The sequence below is a fragment of the Melozone crissalis genome, unplaced genomic scaffold, assembly GCF_028551555.1.
Source record: "Melozone crissalis strain CALT ecotype California unplaced genomic scaffold, PUWL_Pcris_2 ptg000027l_1, whole genome shotgun sequence".
Classification (NCBI taxonomy): Eukaryota; Metazoa; Chordata; class Aves; order Passeriformes; family Passerellidae; genus Melozone; species Melozone crissalis.
In genome coordinates, this window is record NW_026535805.1 from 87,464,630 (window position 1) to 87,488,684 (window position 24,055).

At 34.3% G+C, this 24,055-nt stretch overlaps 1 protein-coding gene across 1 annotated transcript in view; it reads right to left on the reverse strand.

The window, feature by feature from the left end:
- Nucleotides 1–24,055, reverse strand: part of ASCC3 (activating signal cointegrator 1 complex subunit 3) — a 251,047-nt gene that overhangs the window by 57,905 nt on the left and 169,087 nt on the right. Inside the window, exons 22-30 of the mRNA XM_054279359.1 lie at nt 20,587–20,741; nt 16,837–16,935; nt 16,201–16,369; nt 14,160–14,380; nt 12,705–12,790; nt 11,099–11,265; nt 10,818–10,963; nt 10,612–10,732; nt 8,467–8,609 (exon numbers count right to left, since the gene is read on the reverse strand). Of these exons, the coding sequence (XP_054135334.1) occupies nt 8,467–8,609; nt 10,612–10,732; nt 10,818–10,963; nt 11,099–11,265; nt 12,705–12,790; nt 14,160–14,380; nt 16,201–16,369; nt 16,837–16,935; nt 20,587–20,741 (1,307 nt within the window). The remainder of the gene's footprint in view (nt 1–8,466; nt 8,610–10,611; nt 10,733–10,817; nt 10,964–11,098; nt 11,266–12,704; nt 12,791–14,159; nt 14,381–16,200; nt 16,370–16,836; nt 16,936–20,586; nt 20,742–24,055) is intronic.

Sequence of the window (24,055 nt, forward strand, 5' to 3'; positions counted from 1 at the left end):
TCAATCAATTTTGTCAGGAAGAGTAAATTGCAAAGCATTTAAAAAGTTTGTTTGTTGAAGTAATCTTGACTAATAGAACCATAACTGATGGCAGTAACGGGGAAACGAATTAAAACAAGAAATTGTTCAACTTTTGACAGATCAATCAATTTCATCTGTCAATAGAAGCTCCTAAACTTTATTTCCCCTCACAATGCAGTTGCCTGGATGTTCCTGAGAGTTTCCTGTACTGTAAGATGTGGAAGATTTGTTGTATAAACTGATCTAGCACATATAAAATAAAAGGGTGCTTACAAGAGTGTAAGGGTCCATGAAATACTGAAAAGAAAGGGAGCAGAAAGAAAAAAGCCCAATGAATTGAGAAGTGAGAAGGGGATAAGTCCATTTAGGAAAGGGAAGCACAAAGCGGGGTAGATAAGTTGAAGAGAATAAAGAGATGAATGAAAGGAGGATATGTTAAAGGATAAAGTTTATCTATCTAGATACAATCACCAAACCTTTGATTTCTCTAGTCAACATGTAGACATGTGACTTCAGTGTAGACAACATGAATTATGACCCATCTTAGGGAGTTTTTCTTTAAGACTAAAAAATATCTGGGTAAATGGGAACACACATGCTGTTTTCTCTACAATTATGACCATCAACATGCAATACTAAAAATATTATCAAACCTATTAATGATTTTTTTACTGCAGGTTTATTAATAGGTACTAGTACTGCATAGGCTCCTTTTGCCTATGTACACACTTTAAGAAATAATAACTATATGTATACATTGAACAGGAAATTAGGATGAAAAAAATAGAAAATAAAATTGGTAAATATGTGAAAAACAAAAAAAATGCATTTAGATTTTAGTCAGTTTCTGCATTAAAGAATAGACAAAAGATACTACATGGCTGAATTGATTTTTCTTCTCCCCACCACGAATCAGCACCTTATGATATTTATGTCTTTAATGTAAGGGAACGAGCAAATTCCAAAGACATTAATTTCATTATTCACATCAAAAGAATGTAATATTGGGAAAATAATGAATCTAAACACCCTTTTCCTCTAGAACAGTACAGGGATCAAACTAGCTGATTTGGCTTGGTCTATAGTGATTAGACTGTTCCTTCAGCACACGCGGTTTTACACTGGGAGCTATTTCCAGCACACAACCTGAGCTAAACCTTTCTGCCATGGAGTTGCCAGCACAAAACATCCTAAATTCACACTGCTGGGAATTTATTCAAAGATGTTCTTCTTGCTTTTACAATCAGTGGTGGTTATTTCTTTTCCCCTCTGACTCGTATTACAGCGGCGGCCTGCGGTGCTGTTAGTCATACCTGCAAAGCAGTGTAATTTACCACAGGAAAACTAAAGAACCCTTAGCAGGAGCACTGGCACATGCACTGCTATCCTGTCATTTTAGCAGCAGGGAATCCTAGTCATTTTTAGCTGACCCCTTACTTTCACATAAATCACTGTAATAAACATAACTGTTTTACCCATAGGCACAATCCAAGGCTTAAAATTCTCATGTCAATTTATTTAAAAATGTAACTCCTTTATGTCAGTGTAGTGTAAGAATATTATAAATTTCTGTTAAGAAATAATGGCACAATTAATAGGTTCATTAACCAGAAACAGACACAGCACTGTGACTATAAAGCAAATCTAACATTTCTGAATTGTTATGACTCAATTACTATTTATCTTTCTGAAAACAACTGTCATGTAGTTTTGCTCACAGAAGGATAAATGAAATCTATGTTATCTTAAGAACAGAAAAAAAATTAAAATAATATAAGGAAATACAAATTGTACTGGCATTAAAAAAAAGCCCTGTACAACACCAATGCAGGGAACCTAATGCCAGGAAGTGATTTTTCCCTGGACTCATACACCACCAGGATCAGGCACAGGCTGAAAGGTTTGGTTCTCTTACATAGCTTTTTTTTTTGCTTTTTTTTTTTTTTTTTTTTTTTTGATGAACAAATAAAAATATCTCCTGAAAACCAATTTAGGAACCTGGTAGCACTGCAAAATATTTTCAAATAAACTTTACTTCTACATTTTCTCTTCTAATTTCTAAACAAACCAGATTTTTGTAAAACTACTAAGTAGTCATTTTCTTTGTTCCTGCACATATGTAAACTGTTGAACCATTTACTTTAAGCTAATAGAACTTTTTTTTATATTTTAAATTTATTATACTTAAAAAGCTTTTGTAGAAAGATAGGATTCCATTTAAGCAGATACATTACCCTGTGCCTGAAATACATTCCAGTCAGAGTATAATTCAGCAAGTTGATGACAATGCTGGCTCCAAAAGAAAGGAGGAGACCAGATTGGACAAGAATGAGCTAACAGATTGTGCAGCCCAATTCTGTCCCTTTGAGTGTGATATATTGTTTCAAGATGCTAAAACCCCATACTTTCTCAAAGCATATCTGTTGTGCTGGTTTTCCCATTTTCACAGAATCCTCATTATTAGTACTCTCTACTCTTTTCAAAGCACGTCAGACTCAGACCATATGCCACTGAATAATGCTTATCAATTGTCTGAAATGCCCAACAGAAGAAAGATCTGCCAAACAAAAGAATCGTGAAAGTTATGAAGTCTTTTACAAAAATAATTACATATTTCACATCTGCTACAGATGTTAAGTGAAATAAAAACATCTCCTTGTTATAACTTAATGTTAATTTTTATGACACACTTTTGTGTCATAAAACCAACATCTTGTAGAAGGAAGTTGAACTTCTAGAATGACTGAAACACTTAGAAATCATTCTTGGGTACCCTCCTGATCTTTAAAGTCAGGAAAAAAAAATCTCACAAAATTATTTTTGATGAAGAATTGGCTTATACTACAGAGCTATCCCACACAGAACAAGCTGCCTAAAAAAACTCAAATAATATTCAAGGAACATTTTAAAATGTTTTAAGCAGCTGAGATATATCATTAAATAATATTTAATAATATATAATAATACATTAAAGAATAATAATATAATAAAACATTTAACACTAAAAGACACATTTAAATGACAGCAATATACCTGTTCATGACACAGACCAGATTCTTCTATTCCTATTTTATAGCACAACATTACCTCAAAACATTAACACGGAGATAATAGGTTGTTTGATTTAAAGGTTAGAGAAGGAAAAGCCATCTTTTGTCTTTCCAAGAATTTTTAGGATTTTTTTTGTTGGTTTTTTTTTTGGGTTTTTTCTTTGTTTGTTTTTATTAACAATGCAAACTGACTATTGGTAAAATTTAATTCCCTTTCACACATACAGCTATGTGTATTTCCACACAGTGCATAAATACACACATACTAATCCATAATTATTGCACACATGTTTATACACTCACATGTCTAAAATAGCAAAATCAGGATTGGTCTGATTCATTCCTCTGGAGTCAATGAATGTCCTTCATTCAAGGGCCCTTGAATTCTGTGGAAGCAAACTATTGCCTGATATGGATGCTATTGAATATTACTGTAGGTATCTTTGTCTAAAAGATATTAGCTATTTCTAGAGGTTTCATAAAGAACAGTCTTAACAAGATGCAGATGGTCAAAGGATGCACAAAGCAGAATGCAAAAAACATTGTGGTTAAAGCTAAAACTATGTACACTGGTACATTTCTTCTCCCTCCTTGCACTGTAAATATTACAGAAAAATAAATCCAAGTATCTGGACAGGGAATAAATTTTTAAAGAAACTCCACCAAACAAATAAGAAAACACCCTGCTTGTCTGCTGGTGAGAACTGCATTCTAACTTCAAACAATAAACCATAAATACTACTTTTGTACTTTTGTTTTAGGTTAAAAAAAAAAAGGCTGTAAAAACATTAGAGAAAAATAAATAAACTGAAAACTTGATTCTAATAAATTATGTTGTAAAAAGATTGCAACATTTTCTGCCACCACAGATGTAGATGCAATTTGTGACAGAGAAGGACTTGTTCCTCTTTAGTCAGCTCCTAACGCAGAACAGCATAACTGATGTTACCCAAGCTGACCATCAGGAACTGGTGGCACTGTCTGTCTCCAAAACCTTAATCTGAGCTATTGTCCCTTTTAACAAGATAAGTAATGGCTCACAAGCTTGAACATGACAGTCCTGGCTGACAAGTCCAAATTAGAATTTTAGCTTGTAAGTGTATAATTAAAAACCCTCTAATGATTATACAAAAAAAGGGTAAGCAAAACATTTTCTTTTTCCACGGGCATGTTGGCATCAAAGAACAAGAGAAAGAAATGAAGAACCACTCTATTTACAGATGCAGTCTCCTCTTTGAGATGCACTGCCCATTCACATTTCTTGTCATGACACACCTGTGCCTCAAAGCATGACCAGGACAAACTTTACAGATTGATGTCTAATGAAGAGTCCTTGCTCTTACTGCAGATGGCAAGGAAAACAGCTTCTGCTGCTGCTTCTTCAGTCTTTGCTGAAAAATAAACTCAGTCTTGGGGCACATTGTAAGAGAGAGAAATTTTGGAATCCATACGGACAATGCAACTTACAGAAGAATTAAAAAACATCATGAAGGCTCTAAAGGGAAGTATTCTTTTTATCCTAGAGACTGCCCAGTCATACTCTGGATGAACTGTGGCACTGTTGCTTAAATCCTGAAGAATGTCTGCATGTGCAGTTGGAAAATGTAGGGGTAAGCTTTAAAACATCAGCTACAAATCCTGGTAAGTATGGTATTTCAAGCATCATTGGAGACTTCCCTGGCAAGACTAAAGTATATGTAATGCATCAGGTCTCTGAGTGGCCATTTCTTCACAAAAAAGCACACACAGAGCCTGAAGATTAGTTGCATAGAATCTATGAAACAAATTTAACTATTTTAATCCAGCAACAGGCCCAGCAGAACTGCAAAACTGAGCAATACTAGAAACAACAATTTTCATTAAGTACTGGCCAGTTGATGAAGATTGACTGCTGTCTCAACTTTCTGAATGCCTTTCAACTTTCTGAATATTGTAATGGGTATGAGCCAAAACCTGCATATCAGACATGAAATTCAAGGAAAATGTCCAGGAAGAACCATTCCCAAAACCTAATGAAGCTGCCTATAAGATATCTATTTTTCAGTAGATGCCTGTGTAACAAAATTCCTTCTTGACAATAATTCAGTTGCACCTGTTAGATAATGACTCCTTTGAGGGAAAGAACATCTTGCATGATTCCTCCCTGATCCAGGCAAGTTGTTATCTACTTTGGTGGCAACAGTTGAAGGGTTGTTTCTATATGTCACTTCTACATACAAATATGTTTTCCAGAAGGTTCATGCAAGTTCATGCCATTTGAAATATAATTGATTGATATGCTGCCTGAATTTGATATTTGGAGCTGGAAGGGGATTTGCCTGCTATCTGAGAGAACTGTGAAAAGCAGCCTGGAAGTTTGTGAACAGAATCATTCATCACAAGCTTCAAACAAGAGCCTGGTTTACCACCACAGAGAGAATCTCTACAGAGAAGATGAGTGAAGCTAACATGATGGCAGATAAACAAAGATCTAGTATTGCTAACAACACATTAACAAAGAGTCAGTACTGGTCTCTGCTGCATTCCAGTCTCTTCCCCACAAGGCCTGAATCTCTCTGATACCATCACAAAGAAGAACAAAGAAAAAACGTATTTAATGGCTGTAAGAATCTGTCTCTACCTCAACATCAGTCCTTTAGAAGTTATTATGGATGGCATTGTTTGAGAACATTTCAAGAAGCCTTAAGAAATCTGCTGGGAAGGTCACATAAACAGATGAACTTTTAGCCATCATGTAGCAAACCCAATTACACCATTAAACAAAACTTACTAACGAGTTCTCAAAGGAATCTTATGCCAGCCAAAATTAACATTATGTATAATATGCATTATGTATAATAAGGCTGACTGAAGAAAAAGGTCTGATATACAGCTTGCTTACTTTCTTATACCCATGAAAAATCTCTTATATCTCAAAATACTTCACAGTTAAGAATTACAAATATTTTGAAAATAAAGTAATTTATCTGTAAGTCTCCCTAAAGGAATAGTGGTTGGCAAACAAAAACCAACTCCAAATATGAAAAACTGACAGGAAAAAAAATTGTTGTTTAAAAGGCAACAAAATTTAATTCTTCTGACTGGTCCATTTTAATCCCATATGGAATTGACAAACTTTCCAAAATTGAGAAAATTTCCAAAATTGAAAAAGGGCTTAAGACATGGAATGCCTGCTATGAAGTATTTGCTAGTTCTACTTTTCAAACTTAAAAATTTTATAGTGGTCTGGAGAGAATTTTGTCTATTTCCTGTCTAATTCTGACTTTAATATTACTTGCGATTAAATTTTCAAAATTTAACCCCCCTAAATTATGGTTAGTTTTTATTATTATTAGAATATTATTAAAAAATTGGGTAGGATATATACTATGTATGTAGCACTACTAGAGCTTTGTCCTTTGCTTCAATGACAAATGAAACTCAGGCTAATCATGCTCATTTAAAACACAAAACTACAAACTAGTCCCATAATTGCCCAAAGAAATGTCCACTCGAAATTGTGGGTACTTCAAACAGAATTGTGTTCTGCATAATAGTGATAAGATATAACAACTTAGAACTTAATCCTCAGTCTTTTACATTTACGTAATCAGAACTGAGTAACTTGGTAGGTATCTCATGCTCCAAACATTCAGCTTATTAATTCAAATACAAATCATATGCAAATGTTATTAAACTAATAAATGCAAAGTCTGCTTGTCCTTGTTGGCTCCTATTTCAAAACCTTCAGAGGCTTATTCTGAAGCATGAAATTCAAAGACTCCTAATAGAAAACCCTTTTCCAGAAAGTGAAGAAGCTTCAGTTACAGTTCTTTTCAGAACAGCAGTGGCTCCCAGGACATGGGGAAACTATTTATAATAATGCAAGTCATTTAGGGCAAGCTGCACAGTGCATATTCTAATTCTAGGTGAAATTACTGCAGTAAACCAGCACAAGGTACTAGAGTACTCTACCAAGTAATAATTACAACTTGTAATGTTTCTATTAGGTTCAAGAAAACATTAAATAGAGGCTATACAGCTAGAAAAGCACCATCAAGTTGAGATATGCTTTAGTAATAGTGGTTTATTAGCCAAGATGGCCATTTTCTATTTTAAATCTGTCCAAAACAGAAAGGATGATGATGTTATGCTTTATCTCCGGGAAATCCCATTTTATTTTTTGGCAAAGAGCAAACAAACATAAATAATATAATCGAGAAACTTATGCTTTTAGATATATAATATTCATAATTTTATAATATTATATATAAAAGATTTATTTATATTATATATTTATATTCATATTTATATGACATAAAAATATCCATACAGTATTCAACTTGGATTTTATATTTATGATTCCTGCATTTTGCTGTGTTTTGGTCCTAAATGATCACAGAAATTCCTAGTAGAAGATTTGCAATAAATCCAAAATCTAGTTAACCTGGGTATTGATCAGAAAAATCTGTTTTGCAGCAATGATATACTATAATCAGGACCATTAGTGCAGAGTAAAATAAATAATACTGCATTCAGAGCAGGTGCTGAACTGAGTGAATTAAATATAATCTGGTATACAGTTTGAAGAATACAGATAAAAGAGAATATTGAAAGGTTGTTTATTATTTAGCCATCATTCACATTTTGCAGTAAACGAAGGAAGATTAAAAAAAAAGAAAATGTAATTAAATATTATATTTTTTGAAAAAGAGTAAAAAATAAGTCTTTCTGCTAGCATGGTTTAACATCTAAGTGTTTGACTTTGCAATGTTTATATTTAAAAAATCTTGGCAGAAGGTTTCTTTACTTTTTTATATCATTGATTTATTTCATTGATATGCAAGACTGAAGCATTGCTAAATGATTGGTTCTGCAGTATATCTATCTATCTAGGAATATAGATGGATGCATGTATGTACATAGGTACATATATTCACACAGATATATATGCAAATACATATACCTAATGCATCTTATGAGAAGGATGATTTTTCTCCTAAAACACCAAAAGAGATTTGGTTTAGATTTCAGCTTAACATCTATAAGTCACAGATGTCCAGCTGTAAACTTTAGAGAGCACTAGCCCTCTTTCTTTTAGTCTTTGTCTTATCTTGGTATCAAAGACTTGCACCATGTGATATATGTTGTCTGGGACCATGGAACTAGCATTAATAAGATATGCAGGAAAAAACAAAGATAAAAGAGTTTGTGTTCTGAAGTTCAGCTCTTGCACAGACACTTCCACAGCCTTAATGCTGTCACTACTTTTAATACATAGGGAAATTTAGCATATGCACAACTCTTTCAAGATCTACCCTCAAACGACTCTTTTGTTTCAGATGAATTTTTTTTTTCAAACAAACATCAGTAAGATAGAAGCAAAGCACAAATGAGGAAGGTAAAATGATTTTACCTCTCTTTCATCCATCTTCAGCCATTGTTTGGGATCATCCTCTGTGGCCAGGAAAGCTATGAGATCTAAGGCAGTAAGCCTTGTCTGACGTCTGGATGACACAAAAATAAGAACAGGCTTGGCTGGAGAATGACTCCGAATTGCTGTTGAGCAAAACAGAATTTGAGAATTAGACCCTTTAATGACAAAAATGAGAGTTCCTCTTTGCAATCCCATGGCAGCTGATAGACCTCCCTGCAGATGACATTCAGGTATGTCTACTGAGCCTTTATTCTGCTGGACAGATTCAAGTGAGGTGAGAGTACACCACCTCTGAACCAAAGGCCATAAAACTACATGTAGCTGAGTCTTCAGCTACTTCAGTGAACACTGTAAGCTAATTAAGAGAAGCAGTTATCAAAAAAACCCAACAAAGCACCACAAAATCTAGACAGGCTTCCGAGACTTCAAGCTCGTGAATTTTGCTATCTCAGCCTAAAAAGTAAGCTAATGTTTTTTCTATACTGCTGGGGTATGTTGTCTCAGACTCAGTGCCATGAAGGTCTAAAATTTGCTTTCTGCCTGACCCAGAGCTCGAGCTGCATAAACTCATGCCAGCCTACAGAGGATCACTTCAATCTACCAATACCAGAAAAGGTAAAAAAAGCAGAAAGTGACTTTTCAATAGCTGCTGTGAAAGTGGGCATTACAGTACAAGAGAACTTGGTTTCTGTGCCAACTTACTAGTCCAATATATTTAAACCAATTATGATATATTGAAACCAATTAGGTTTTAGGATTTTTTTAAATAGCATTTTCTTGCTCAGCCCATCTTTGAAAAGTTTCAGGTTGCAGGGAAATTTTTATGGTCTCAGGAATAAGTATTGCCATGAAAATGCTAAAATAACCTTGACTGTATCATGTCAAACAAGTCGGGAACAGAGCGTGCAATAAATCATATTTATACAGATTTTCTAACATCAACAAGCACTAGAAGTATAAACAGGTGTACCTAGAATTTCAAATACTCTCTCTAAACCACTTATAAATCCATTTGTGTGTTTTCTCATGTAATTCTCATTCAAGCAATTAAATTTATGTATTGTTAATTTCTGAACACTATTTCATACTGTCCACCAGCACATATTATTCTGCAGTTCATGAACACTACCCAGCATGTGCTCCTGCATACACACACGCAGTGCAGTTGTGAAATTATTGAAATGGGAAAATTCATGTGCATTTATATCTTACAACTATATACGCCAATATATCTAAATATTTTAAAAGACCAACATCTAATGGATTTTTGTTGCTCCAGGAACAGGTGTAGCAGAACAGCCCAAGACAGATTTATTGTTCATTAGTGTTTTTGTACAACGCTCTTGTGGAGGTGTAAATAATCCGAGCTGTCAAGATTGGTCTCTAGTCCACAATCAATACTTTGCTTCTGTCATAAGGCTAATTAAAGCAGCTAAAAAGTCCCCTCACAAATGTCACCTCACAATCAACAGCAGTTCACACCACAAAATTTATTTTGGAGGTTATTTTTAATTGATATAATAAATATTCCTTATGTAACCAAAACAAAACATGTTCAAATAAAATACAAGAGAGCTTTTCTTAAATCTATACTGCTTGCCAGCTTGGTTAAGAATAAAAAATTGGAAACAGAAGCATATCTGGATGCACTACAAATTTTGAATTTTATGGTTATTGCTTTGAAACTAGAATTATAGGAGGTTAGCCTGACTTGCAACTTCTGTTCACAATTTTTTTAATGCTAACATGCAGTGGTCCATATGAAAATACCTCAGCAGATTAATAATATGAATGATTTTATTGCTTTCTAAATTTCCAATATTTTTACACGAATATTTCTTTCTGGTGTCAAACACTAAGAGAAAGCACATTTTATTTCCCCTTCACTAACACTAATTTTATTCTTCTGTTCTAAATACATGACATTCCTCTTTCACATGTTGCATTTGCAGCACACTTTATGTTTCAGACAAATATCTTCGGGCCATTAGCAGAGCGGATTCTCCCAATACACACCCAGAGTACATACACTAACACATGTTGCAAATGTGCTGCAAATGAACTGTGCAAAGTCCCTTTTTCTTTTAGAGAAAGGAAGAAAAGGTCTAGGAGCTGGCTGCTTACCCTGAAAAGCAGGTTTGTTCATGCTGGCCATGCGAGGACAGTAATGCTGGCCAGGGAAGCCCTGGATGTGCACCTCCAGAGGAACTGGGCGCACCGATGGTCGGAAGTTGAACAGACCCATCTACAAGAGAAGATTTTGTTCAAGTTTAATCTTATTATCTTACCAATTGCTATTTTGTTTTCCTGCATGAAAACATTTTTCATACCTGATTAATGTTTAGCCAGTCAGCAAGGTCTCTGGCATTTGCTAAAGCAGTGGACAAACCAACCACTCTCACTGGCTTCTCAGTGTGAGATGAGATAAAGTTTGTTCGAGACACAATGACTTCCAACACTGGGCCTCTCTCATCCCCTAGGAAATGAAAAGTAAATGGAAAAACAGAGACAAAGGAAAGGTTCAGATGTCAAGAAGTATATTCACATCATAAGTACCAGCACACTTCAAATTTAGCAGTGATTTTGATCAAAAGCAGTGAAACATGCTCACCTAGAAGATGGATCTCATCTATGATGAGAATGGCAACTTTTTGAACATAGCTTCTGTTCTGCCAGCTTCTGCTGACACCATCCCATTTCTCTGGGGTAGTAACAATCAGGTCAGCTTGGGCAATAGCTCTCATATCAGGAGTCACATCTCCTGTCAATTCTACAACCCTGTAATCAAGAAGGACAGTGGCTTGGCTTCACAAAGCTTTACAACATCTTAATGTTAAAATATTTACACTTTAACTTAAATTCTTAAAAGAAGGAAGAAACAAAATTAAGCAAAGTAATTTTCCTTTTTGTCAAATACATTTAATAGGATTTTCAAAATTATTTTAAGTAAATAAACCTGCCTCTTTGTTTTCCTAGTAAATACTGTATAAATACCAAATATTGTTCTTTAGCAAAACCATATAGAAAGAAGAGGAAGAATATGAGTCCCAACCAACAGTTAGTTCTTCAAAATGAAGATAACATAATACTGGTATGATGTAATGTGAACCATAACATCCTGTCACAGACAGGATGAAAGCTTTCATGGAGGCTACCAAGTTGCTGCCTGCTGTTCTGCATAGATCTCTGGTTTGAATAATAAGGCTAAACCGCAGTGTGTATTGCATTTGTTGGTGAAGGTCCATTAAGACTGGTGCAGAGATTAGCCTCAGATTACTTTTTGAAGAAGATTAGCAGATTTTTTCCAATTGTTTGCAGCATTTGTGATGACCCATCATTTTAGATGGATCCATTATAATGGGTTTTAGACATTTCAATGACACATTCCAAACCCGGCTGAACATCAAACAAAAATTCCTAAAAGTAATGTGTATATTCTGTTAAAGATTATAAGTAACTGTAAATTTCAAAAAAAGAAATAGTGCCATAAAACATTTTATCTCATTTCTGTGATAACAACAGGAATATTACTGATAATTTCATGGACACAGAGGAGCATCTCTTTCTCTTGTGGTGTGCTTTGAGCTTAACTTAGGAAAAATACTATATTTGGAGAAGGTGAAGGCCCTAAATAATGCAGTCTATGCATAAAATTTTTAATTCAGGACACTATAATTTTGGAAAGCATCAACATGACTGATATACCTTATAGATCATAAAGTAATGGCTGAACTCCAACACCTGGGAAGATCAGCAAGAAATTAATGTTACCAAGGAATAAAATTATATTAATTTATATATGAAGGACATATACTACTATTATACAGTTCATGCAAGTCCTGTATGTTCCTTGCAGCTGAGGTTTCCAAGGAGAGCTTAGTTTGACTTACATTTTCAATTTCCAAGGATATTGTGGAGTGAAATCTGAGCTTTGTATTTTTTATACTGACAAGGAAGGAGAACGAAAATAGCTGGGTATCAAAGTGTATCCCTTTCTTAGTTCTGATTTTGATTTATCACTTTTGATCTATCATGTTTGATCTCAGTTTTGATCTATCAGTGACTATTGATAGAGCTTTTCAAGTACTAGAAATTTGAAGGACATTATAAAACCAAAACCCTTTTAGAAAAACTCATAAGTATTGTGAGATTTTACTCATATGAGATGAGCTGCTCTTTTGTTTCTCATTTCTCTGATTAGGTAAGGAGAAACATACTTTTTACCAAGCTTTTCTTCAATCCTGACTTTCCAGTCCTCAATCCTCTCACGGACGAGTGCTTTCAAGGGTGCAATGTACACTGCCTGCAAAAGAAAAGGCACAGAACTAGAAGTAAAACAAGACACCTTTATTAAAGTGCACCTACAACACATGGCATTTGTGAGATTTGAACATACTTATAATCCATAAAATAAATAAGGTCTGAGTTCCTGAAATGACCTACAACAGGATTATATTTAAAACAGACACAATGCCTGAAAATAATGGTTTCTTTCCTGAGCAATTAAGAATATTTAGATAAGGAATAATTTCTTGAAATTGAAGTATTTATCACACCTTTTAAAATCCAAAACCCACTTATGTAAATAATGGCTTTTGTTGCCATGACTATAAAATCTGCATGTTAACATTCCAGAACAGAAATAATCTGAATTTCTGACAAGCAATATCCTACCTGATTTCTAGTTATGTCATTAAATTAATAAAAAATACCAATTAAGTAAAAAAGCTGATTATCTTAAGCAAAATGTCACAATATTTTTCTCAAAGAAGCCTGCAGTGCAGAGGGGAATATGCTTACATGTACAAAACATATTTACTTATAGATTTATGGTTAAAAATTCTAAAGCTCTTGAACAATGAAGAAACTGCTACATGAAGAGTTCACATACATTCTTTCAAATATATAGCCAGGCTTCCAGCTTTATTAAAACCTAAAAGATGCATTCCTTTGAGAACTGGCTATTTTGTATGTCTCACAGATAAGTTGAAAGTGTATGAGTGACTTATTTACCTCAACTGGACTAAGAAATTACATGAAGATATTTAAATTCAAAGATGATTAAGGAATTTATGCACAGAATTTCTGTTAATGGAAAGGTTATACTTTTTAAAAAAATCTCCTAGCCAGATACAAAGATTTTTTAAAGACTTTAAATCTAAAATGTGGTTAACTAAGACAATATGGCTAAGTTGAGAAGCAGATATATATTCACTTTGAAAAGAAAGCTCCAAAGGCTGAGTTGTTCAGCTTTTAGACAATTTAAAACACAGGGGGGAGCTGGAACAGAAAATTGGCTTGTAGTAATTAATTGCAACTTATTTGTTTAAATAATAGAGAGACTGGGCTAGCTGTAGTCCCATGGAAGGGAACTGAAAGCTATAAAACAATACCACTACTAGTATAAGGAGATTAAAGCAGGAAATGCTGTTAAGTAGGGAAGAAAAGGAAATCCAGCATGCCTGCATGTCATTTTTGTAGATTTAACTCTGGCTGTCAACTGATTAAAATAAATAGTTAAAATAAAAGCATAATGCACATAATGCACTACCATTGTATGCACACACATACAAACTGGAGAAAGTAAAATTCAGTTCCCCATAGTCCTTCTAGACTCTTTTATTACTGAGATGCTCATAACAAAATGATTCCAGTAAACCTGTTTTACAAACCTTTGATGTGGGATACTTGTTAAAAACTCTAAAGATGGCTAATTCAGCTGCAACCGTTTTTCCAGAACCTGTAGGAGCTCCAAGAAGAACATTGCAGTCTGTGTGATAGAGGGTATGGAATATCTGTGTCTGAATGGGGTTGAAGTGTGTGAATTTGTACAGGGCTTCATATTCAGGATGTCCCAAGGCTGTGATAGGCAGAGGCTGAAGATCCAGAAGCTCTAAAACCACAAAATAATAGTGAGTGGATGACAAGAGATGCCATGACATGACATAGCTTGTTATGGAGATAAATATATTAAACAGCAATTTAGTGAAAAACAGTTTAGATTGAACAATGTTTTACTTAGTGTCTCATAGGACAGAGTACACATTTGGGTAATTGCTCACTTTGATGAAGAAAAATGAAAAGTTGTTTTATAGCTCTGAAATAATTCTGCAAGTAATTTTGAAAATCTGATTTGAAAATCTGATAGCTGTGAACCAGCTATTTGCACATTAATCTTTTTCTTATACCTGTTTTCTTTTTTTCCACTTGTATTGAGTTCTAAACTCACTGTGTTAGATCACATGTATGTCCAGCTTCTTATCATAACAGAATGTGGAGTATTTCAAGTTCAAGGGAAAAATCTTTTTAAGAAGGAAGGATTCTTTGGAGTTTCCAAGTTGATGGGGTAATACAAATCAGATGAGTACAGCATCTTATCCTTTAAATGTATAATTAAAGACATAATCTTAATAAATAAACAAACATCTTTTCAATATATGATTCTCAATATATCTTGAGGGCATCTGCTATCCAAAGAATTAGAGATCGTGGAATTTGGAAGATGATATATATAACCAGATTGGATTTGGAATCCTACCAAATTAAGGAGACTGCAGTGATTCTGCTATGCAGATGCTTGCTTTGAAGTTTGGGTTTGGTTTTTTTTTTGTGGCTGGAGGTCTCCTTGTCTTTTCAGGGTGCTTAACATTAAGGTATGATATGGGAGTCATAAAACCTACTGAGGCAATGATGCCTAATATTCTTCACATGCTTTTCACTGATACCTTATGGCTGTTTATCATTCCCACAGAAACAGTGATTTCTTGGGCTCTGTTGAGGAGAAAGAAGGGTTTTTTTGCCTAGCAGAGCCTCTACGTACTTCGTTGTTGAGTGGGAACCAGATGGGAATTGAAATCAATTACCATAAATCCTGGAGTCTCCATAACTGGTGATGTGTAAATATCTTTCTGTTTCTTCTGAATAGTAGTCAGTGATCAGTCAATTAGATAAAAAGGTTACACATGCTTTTCCAGACAGTGTAGGTACAGTATAACAATAGCTAAACACTTCACAAACACATGTGAATTTATGCACGCCAAAGGACAACACCGTATGAGAACTGTGCATTTCTGAAGGCACTCAGCAGACTGCTAGATGAGCCAAATGTAATTACAGAGGAAAGGTTTTACAATGACATCAGCCCCAATGAATGTATAAAGCAATTTATGTATCCAGAAAAAAGAAGCAAAACACAAACATATGCTTCTGTGCCAAGTGTTAAAAAAGGAGGGGGAGGGGAGGGACACAACTTGATGAGATGAAATGTACATTCAGTGCTGCAACAGTTCTTGCTATGATAAACATTTCTTAGCAAAAGTAGAAAAATGTTTCATATTTTCAAAATTTTCATTGTTTTTTCTTTGCTAAAAGCCATTTATTAGACAGTCTAAGATTATTTTTAGCCAGTCCAGAAGAAAAGTATTGCTTGCAAGCATTAAGCTAAGACATATCAACACAGAGATTTGCTTAGTTTTGTATGACAGGTTCAGTTTTCTTATGGTTTATAGAGAATCTGGAATAACTAAGATGAAACCAAAATTCTTTCATTTTGTTCAGGAATTGAAAACTTAGAAAGCTGGAGAAGAAATACCACAAAGTGAAATTCCAGACATTTTTCTCCAATGAAGCAGAAGTAAGAGTCTTATTGCACTACAATAAAAAAACCAATATGAGCAATACCCATTAAAACAAAATTATCAAATTTGAAGTTACCTGTATGGGGTGGATGTCTCTCTGGAAGAATCAAATGTTGAAAATTTATGATACATACTGCCTCTGCTCCTAACCATCTATCAGACACAGCTCGAATGTAATATTGAGAAGGAAGAGGTTCAAAAATTGGGATTGTGAACACCAGCAGCTGAGGCTCTTTAGTAATGACCTAGTGCAAACATGTAGAGAATAATTACTGCACAGAAAAATCAGTAACTTGAAAAATCACAGTTTGCCTCACTTCCATAAGCATTGCTAACACAAAACAATAGAGTATGTGTGCAAATATTTACATCTTTATAAAATATTTTACTGTCCGGAATGAATTTTTTTTCCATAGTCTTCCAAAGATGAAAAATAATGCTGGCTTTTCATCTTGTTCTTTAACAGACAAAACCATTATAGTCTTTCTAGATCACTTGAAAATAACTGTCCCAGCAAAGGAGGAAGAGAAAAAGGGACACTTGAGCTTAGAAAACGTTGTGGAAGTCCAAGCTGATCAGGTACATCTGAATTTGAAATCTGTACTGCTGATTTGAAAATCTGCTTAGGCCAAAATACTGTTTGACCTGACAAATCCACATTTCACTAACTTTGTTTTTGTTTTGCTGTGAGATTCTGGATGAAGTCCATTACCTGTTTCTTTTGAATGATGAAGTACTCTGAATGATAAATGTGATCATTAGTAGGGTCTTCTACCCAAATCCACCAGGGCTCTCCAACACTGCCATGTACCTTTATGAGTAGAAAAGATAGCTTTCTTTTAGTTCTCTGGGTTTAGATTCTCTGGATTTGTTACAAATAGTGGATGTATTTCTAAATGACACAGGCTCATAAAGGAATACAGAAGTACACAAATCAGAGGTAACAGAAAAATAACATTTTTAATCAGATGAGTCTGCCTAAAGATTATGCTTCAATTAGAGTTTGCTTAAGGTACGTACAATAAAAATGGACATGATACAAATTCAACTGAAGGTAGTGCCTCAGCTGTTTATAAATTCACTTAATCCCAAGAGTTCCCTCTAGGCTCCTATGAAGGAACATGTTCTCTTTATTCCTCCCTGTACTTTTGCCTTTAGGTTCTGTACAGAAGATTGTTGTTTGCAGCTGTCTGCTCATTTTTCAGTCACAAACAATCTCTCAGGAAAAAACTGGACAAGGAATTGTGATATTGCTCTCCTCTCTCTCATCCCTCTCCTCTAAAGAGATACAGCAAGTGCATTCAGAAGGCTGTAATGTAGCCTTTGTTACAGGTGAAGTGAGAAGAACATAAATAGAGCCATCACTTGATGATTTCCCTGCCACCTGGCAACGTCTTTTTAAACCTAGACTTTTGTTTGCTTTGTTGTGTACTTCATTTTGCAATGCCAGAAATCATAGCTAGTTATGATGCTAAATTAAAACTTTTTTTGTTTTTTTTTTGCCAATGTACAGGTATTTTACATAAATATTTCAGAAAATAAGAAAAATGCATGGTAAAGGAGTACGGAAGACATAGCACTAAATGAATGCAGATTTCTGATGTTTCTGATGAGGTCTGTGATAAGTTGCAAAACCAGGAGATGAAAAAAAAGTTGAAATTTTTCCTAAACTTAATAGAAAAAAAGTCAAAGTGCATAGTTGCTTCTAATGGCAATTTTAATGCTCCAGGAATCTGGTATTGATTCACACAGTACACATTATTTTCAGCATAATTCATTACTGTGTCTGTGTCAGAAAACAGTCTGTACTAGTTTGTGAAGACAAAACTATGCACAAAGAATAAAATTAAGGTGCTTTTCTTTCTTTTTTACCACAGTTGCACAATAGACAAATAGATGGACTGTAATTTATTTTTATTACATTTGAATTTCACTTGCAGCTTCATTAGGAACTGAAGCAGTGAAACTGAAATGACACACAGGTGACATCTTGAAAAGTGAAAGTGAGACTATTATTTCATCTGGGTTTAGGAGCATTTAAGAGAGATAAGAAGAACTAAGGGAGGCAATCAAGTCCAAAGCTCAGAAATTTTATTATTGACTGTAATAGCAACCTAATTTTGGAAAGTCCCATGAAAAAACTGCATGGGGTAAGCAGGACAATCTGGGAACAGGAAACAACATCTTCTCCAGTAATGATTCTCAAGGACTGGGGAGCTCTTAAAACTGGCACATACCTGCGCCTGTATTTTGGGCAACCATCACCCTAAAAGTACATGTCTGATATTTGACTCAGCTAATTCATACTATTTGCATTATTCTGCATTTCTGCTGGACTCCTCCTGGACGCATTAAGGCTTAATTGCTCTGTCTGGGTATGTTTATAGTCCTTTGCTTCTAACAATAGAATAAAAATCTGGGATTTGGCTCACATGATTTTGCTGAACTTAAGGGTTCCCTGTACTGAAAACTAAAGATAAGCTGATGTCATATCTCACAAAAACATCTTTCTCTTCTAACGTCATGCACAGTTTGTGATGAGATCATAATAGAATTAATTATCTGGGTAAAGGATCAATCTTAAAAGCATGAAATGTTAGCCAAGCAGGGTATTTCAACTAAGCATGGTATTTAAGGTTTTCATAACTGGTTTTATTTGATTACTGCAATTCTTTAGACGAGATTTTTTAGCAACTCACTTTTGTACCAAGTACAGGTATACTGGTAAGTTTCTATAGCCATCTTCTGAGAAGCTTGTTAAAATAATGTGGTGATAGAGAAGCAGTTTCAGAGTGTCTATGCTTGAATTTGAGAAAGCTATTCATTTTCAGAAACTATTAAAATTTAACAGCTTTAGTTATTTATTGTGATAAAAGCTTCATTTACTGAAGAAACAGGAAAATCAACACCACATTACAGAAATAAAAAAAAGAAAAAAAACCACTTTTCCAAGTTTTTATGATCACCCATAAACAAATTCACATAAAAACATCTCCATAAGCTTAATTGATACAACAATCATAATATATCTAAAGCAATCATCAGAAAAACTGTATAAAGGGGTCATGGCAGAAAACAGACTTGTGACAAACTTTTGCTCTAAATTTAGAAGTTCAGAATCAAAGCAACAGTATAATTTTGTGTGGATTCCTAACGTGTAAAGATATAGAACCTAGGTTTTCTAGAAAAACCTAACAATGGATTGGGAAATTACTTTGTATTAAGATAAAGTTCACTATGAAGAACAGTAATTTTTTTGTCTTTAGCAGATTACAGGTAAAGTGGATGAACTGAACAATAAAAACTTGTTTCAATCCTAAAAAGTAATGCTTTCTTTTCCTTCTGAAGTATTGCCCATAAATAAGGTTAAAAAAATATTCATGTTATAATTCACATTAGAAATCCATTCAAATATTTATTCAACAAACCTAGGTGGCAAGCAGAATCAAACTTTCTATGTTTTGATTGATCAAACTCTGTATTTTGATTGCTAATATCCCATTTATAAGGTAACCCGATGAAACTTCTACAAGAAATTAAAAAACCTTTCATCAGGGAAAATAAATTCTAAAGTAATTTAAATATTTGTGGAATAAACCTCTCATTTAATTATAATTAAGGTAAAAATTGTAATCTAAGAGATTTTAAAATTAATTTTTAATAAAAGAACAGATACTTAATATCCACATTTCAAAATAATTTATCTTAAGCATAAATTTCATGAGTCTAAAAGAAGAAAATTATGTTTGCCTATGGAGGTATCTTTTTTTCCTGTAGAAAGTTTCAGAAGTAACAGCAACAGTACAACGCCCCCATGTGGACATTTATGTTTCAATTAGATTTATCTTAAATGCATTTCTAATGAACAGATTCTGAATCAAAGGATGTGTGTATAGCTAAATGTGAAACTGGTACAACTGCTTTCATATAAATCTGCACTATAAAATACAGATGAACATAATTCCAAACATATCTCAGGGTTTTTTTGGTTCAGACAAGTCCCAGTAGAAAAAGGCACTGATATTGTGAATGTATATTTGTGAAGCCAAGAGGAACAGGAGAACCTGGCATACATGAACTGCATTTCAAAGCTTTTCTGTGTTTGATGTTTGTTCATATTCAGAGAGCCATTCATGTCTCCCTTTCTCTTGCTTCTCCCTTCTGGGCACATAACTCTAATCTGTGTGTGACTACTGTAAATATCCAGTGTTAAGCATTTGCCTCAATGTGTTATATACACAGCCCAATCTTACATGGCTTAACAGAAATGAAAAGATGATCCTTGCTTGCTTTCTTCAACAAAAGTCATAAAAATCATCCCATTCCTATTATCAAATTTGCTTTTTAGTTAAAATAAATGCTTTTTAAAAAATCCCAAAAGCTCTGGACAATCAGTGATCATCTCCTTTAGTGAAACTAAACTAATGCTTCCCTTCCTGCCTCCTGCTCCCCCAGTTTGTACCTGGTCACTCCAGGTGAAGTCGGGCGCGATGCTCAGCCGCACGCGGAGCACCGTGCGGGTGATTGGCTGGATCGTTGCTTCCATGATGATGGAGGGGATTTGATGGACACACTGTTTTACCTTCAACCCAATTTTCACATGATGCAGCATATGACCTGCCAAGAAAACATCAGGTGTAACGAATTTGCATTGCCAGGAAAAAGCGTACAACTCTGACTTTCAAATAGGCTTTCAGAGAGCAGTATTATTGCTTGCTTGTTTTGCTCCTGGCTACGTAAATGTCTGACTCTCTTGACCTAGCATGTCTGAATATTTTGTAATACTTAACTTGAATTAGCAATTTAGAGCCTTGAAAAATCAGTCTTAACCCCCTCGTTGGCTATAACTAAGGGGTTAAAATAACAATTAAGAATTCACACTGAAAATATTATGTCAAGCTAGTTCTCTCTCCTTCACTTACTTTTAGACCAGGCTCTAATCAAGCCATAGAATTCTTTTTCAGAGCACAAATACCAATTTTTTACTTAATTCAACTTCTACAATTTCTGTGTAGTGATTCAAAGCAGACAGAATGCTTTTCATAAAATTGAAAAAAGGTACTTAATAGGTTAAAAATGCACATAAGTAAACACCTCACAGCAGCTCTGATCTGTGAGAATATACCAGTGTGTAACTGAGACAAAGGAAAAATTAAATGTTGCAATATTTTTTAATTTTCTATTGTAATCATGGTAACTAGGGCAATAAAGTGATTTTATTTATTTAGAAAAATGTCCTACTTGTATTTTGCAGCTCAAATCTCTCTTCCCTTGCTCTTCATTTTGAATATAAAAGAAAGTATGCAGCAGTAATTTCTTTTTTTTTGCTGAAATTATTCCACCTTCTGGCTTATTTACTACATTTTCACTGGAATTGTAATGTAATTATGTGGAGCATATTTTAGATTTTAATTGTGATGATCATAAATGCTCCCTGTTAGAATCTACCTTACCAATTGCTACTGATATTTTCTGGTATCGTTATGTGGTTCTGTGCATACTTACCCATTTAAAAAAACAAAAAAAATTCAAAAAAGGAGAAGTCCTATTATTTGCATTATGTGCAAAGTGACAAGGTGATCCAAACCTTTCCTTGCAATTACAAGACATCTATGAGCACAGCATCTTGAAACTGGTATTTTTAAATTGATACTGACTTTCCGTTTTCAGTTTTTCTTATTTAACAAATTGGCAGATAGATTTTTCTCACACAGGTCTTTACATTCTGAAGCAATGAATGGTGACCTTGCTTTAAAAATCAAACCCCTAACCAGAAGTTTGAACACCTATTTAATCAGTTTAATTTGCAGTTGGTAAAACAATTGCATCTCCAACAAGTGGGTTATTAAAAACCAAAACCCTTATGTTGGTACACTGGGATGATACATGCAGCATTTCAGCATATTTGCACAGGGACTAGCTTTTGCAATTAGAGGTAAAACTTCAGAAATCATGTTAAATAAAGGCAGATGACAAAGATTCAAAGATATGACTATGTAGGCAGGTATATTTTTCATGGCAAAAATCACTTTCTTTTTCTAAACGTGTGAGGTTTGTATAGGATAGCACTGAGATCCTTTTACAGTTATGAGCTAGGGGAAAATAAGGCTCCTCTTCCAACTTCTACAAAACGTGATAAAACTCTCTCCTCCCTAAGCTCTCTCTTTTTTCTTTCTAATAAGAATTCTTTTTAATATGTTATATTATGAGACACCATCAATGGCATTTAAAAAATACTAAAACCCTCTGAACAAAAGCTGACAAAGAAAATAGGCATGTCTAAAAAAAAATTTGCTTATTCTAAAATGTTTGTCATCTGCATTGTGAAAAAAAAAAAAAAGGGACTGTTTATCTCAGCTAACACAGTGATTTCCTGGCTATCTGGAAACTCCATGGTTACATTGCAATAGCTCATAGATTGGTGTTGATCCATTCATGGTACCCTGGAATCCAGGATCTGTGCACACAACATGCTCTCCACCCACCTGAGGCTTTGATCTCCCCCTAAGCCATGGGCTGAGTTAGCCAGCCAGTTCCTGTCTTTGTCACTCTATCTCCAAGGTCTCCACAACATTTAAAAAGCAAAAAACACCAAGACTGAAACCAGCCCTGTGGGGTAAGAAAACAAGGCAGTAGCTGGAAGTTGTGCCTTCCCTCATTTGAACACAGCTTAGAATTTGAAATAAAAATACAGTGACTTCCTTAGCACACCTCAGAAATCAAGGCTGGACAGGAGGAAATGTGCCAAGCAACTACTTCACAGAGATACACACACATCAACCTTTGATATTTATAAGGCTGAAGAACATGAAATATCATTATGTATGGTCAGCAGTGCCCTATTTTTACAGTCAAATCCCATGTCTCATCTACTTTCAAACTAAGGTAATACAAACCAGAACCAGACAAATTGCCGGCATACATAGGCACATTTCCATCTTGTCAATACTGCTTCCAATACATTGAAGGAAGCAAAATTTGCTTTGTATTTTTACACAAAATTTCCTGCTTCTCAAGCGAAGGTATGGGGAGAAAGAACAATTAAAAAATACCAAACCCAAACAAAACAAAAAAAAAACCCAAAAAAAGGTCCTGATCCCCCAAAGTTCAGTGTTACTTCTCATTATTTTACATATAAAAATTTGAGTTTTTAGTGTAATGTTTCAAACAAATTATTAATCAAAATGGATCTTCACTTGGACTGTTTAGAAAATTAAAAACATACAGAGCCTTACTTAGTCTCATCTGTGGGGTGATCTCCGTTCCCCCTCTCTGTTGAAACAGCTCCACAAAACCAGCTCCACAAAACCAAACAACAACCACAAAATAAAAAAAAAACACTAATACAATGAATGGAAAAGAACACTTAGCACTTAAAGGCATCACAAATACACAAAAAATTAACAGTGAGTTAAAAAGTGCTATAACACTTCTGAATAAAAAAACCTATAATGTTAGCATTTCAAATAAAATGCAATGGTTTTAATACATTTAACATTATATTAAAATGCAGGTAAAGTCAGCATCTCAAATTTTGTCATAGTCTTTTGGTTTAACTCATTAAATGAAAATGTAACATCTAATTCTGCAAACTTTTACATATTTATTTAACTTTTTTCAGCCTAGATTAGGCACATAACAAAGTTCTCCAAGCTAGCAATGTAGTGCTCCTGCATATGAAAGAAATATTAAGTTAGATGTGATAGCTTCTAAGCAGTGAGTATGAACGGTATTTTTATTCTAAAATTAGATTTTTCAAAAAATGGCAGTTTGTTTAGCAACAGGTTGGTAATAGCAGGTGCAAACGAAGTCCAAATAAAAAAAAAATACACTAAGGAAAAAGAAATGCATTACAAGTGATTTTTTTTTTTTTACTTCAGCCAGATGGTGGGCAGTTTATGCATAACAGTTTATACAGACTTACTGGAAAT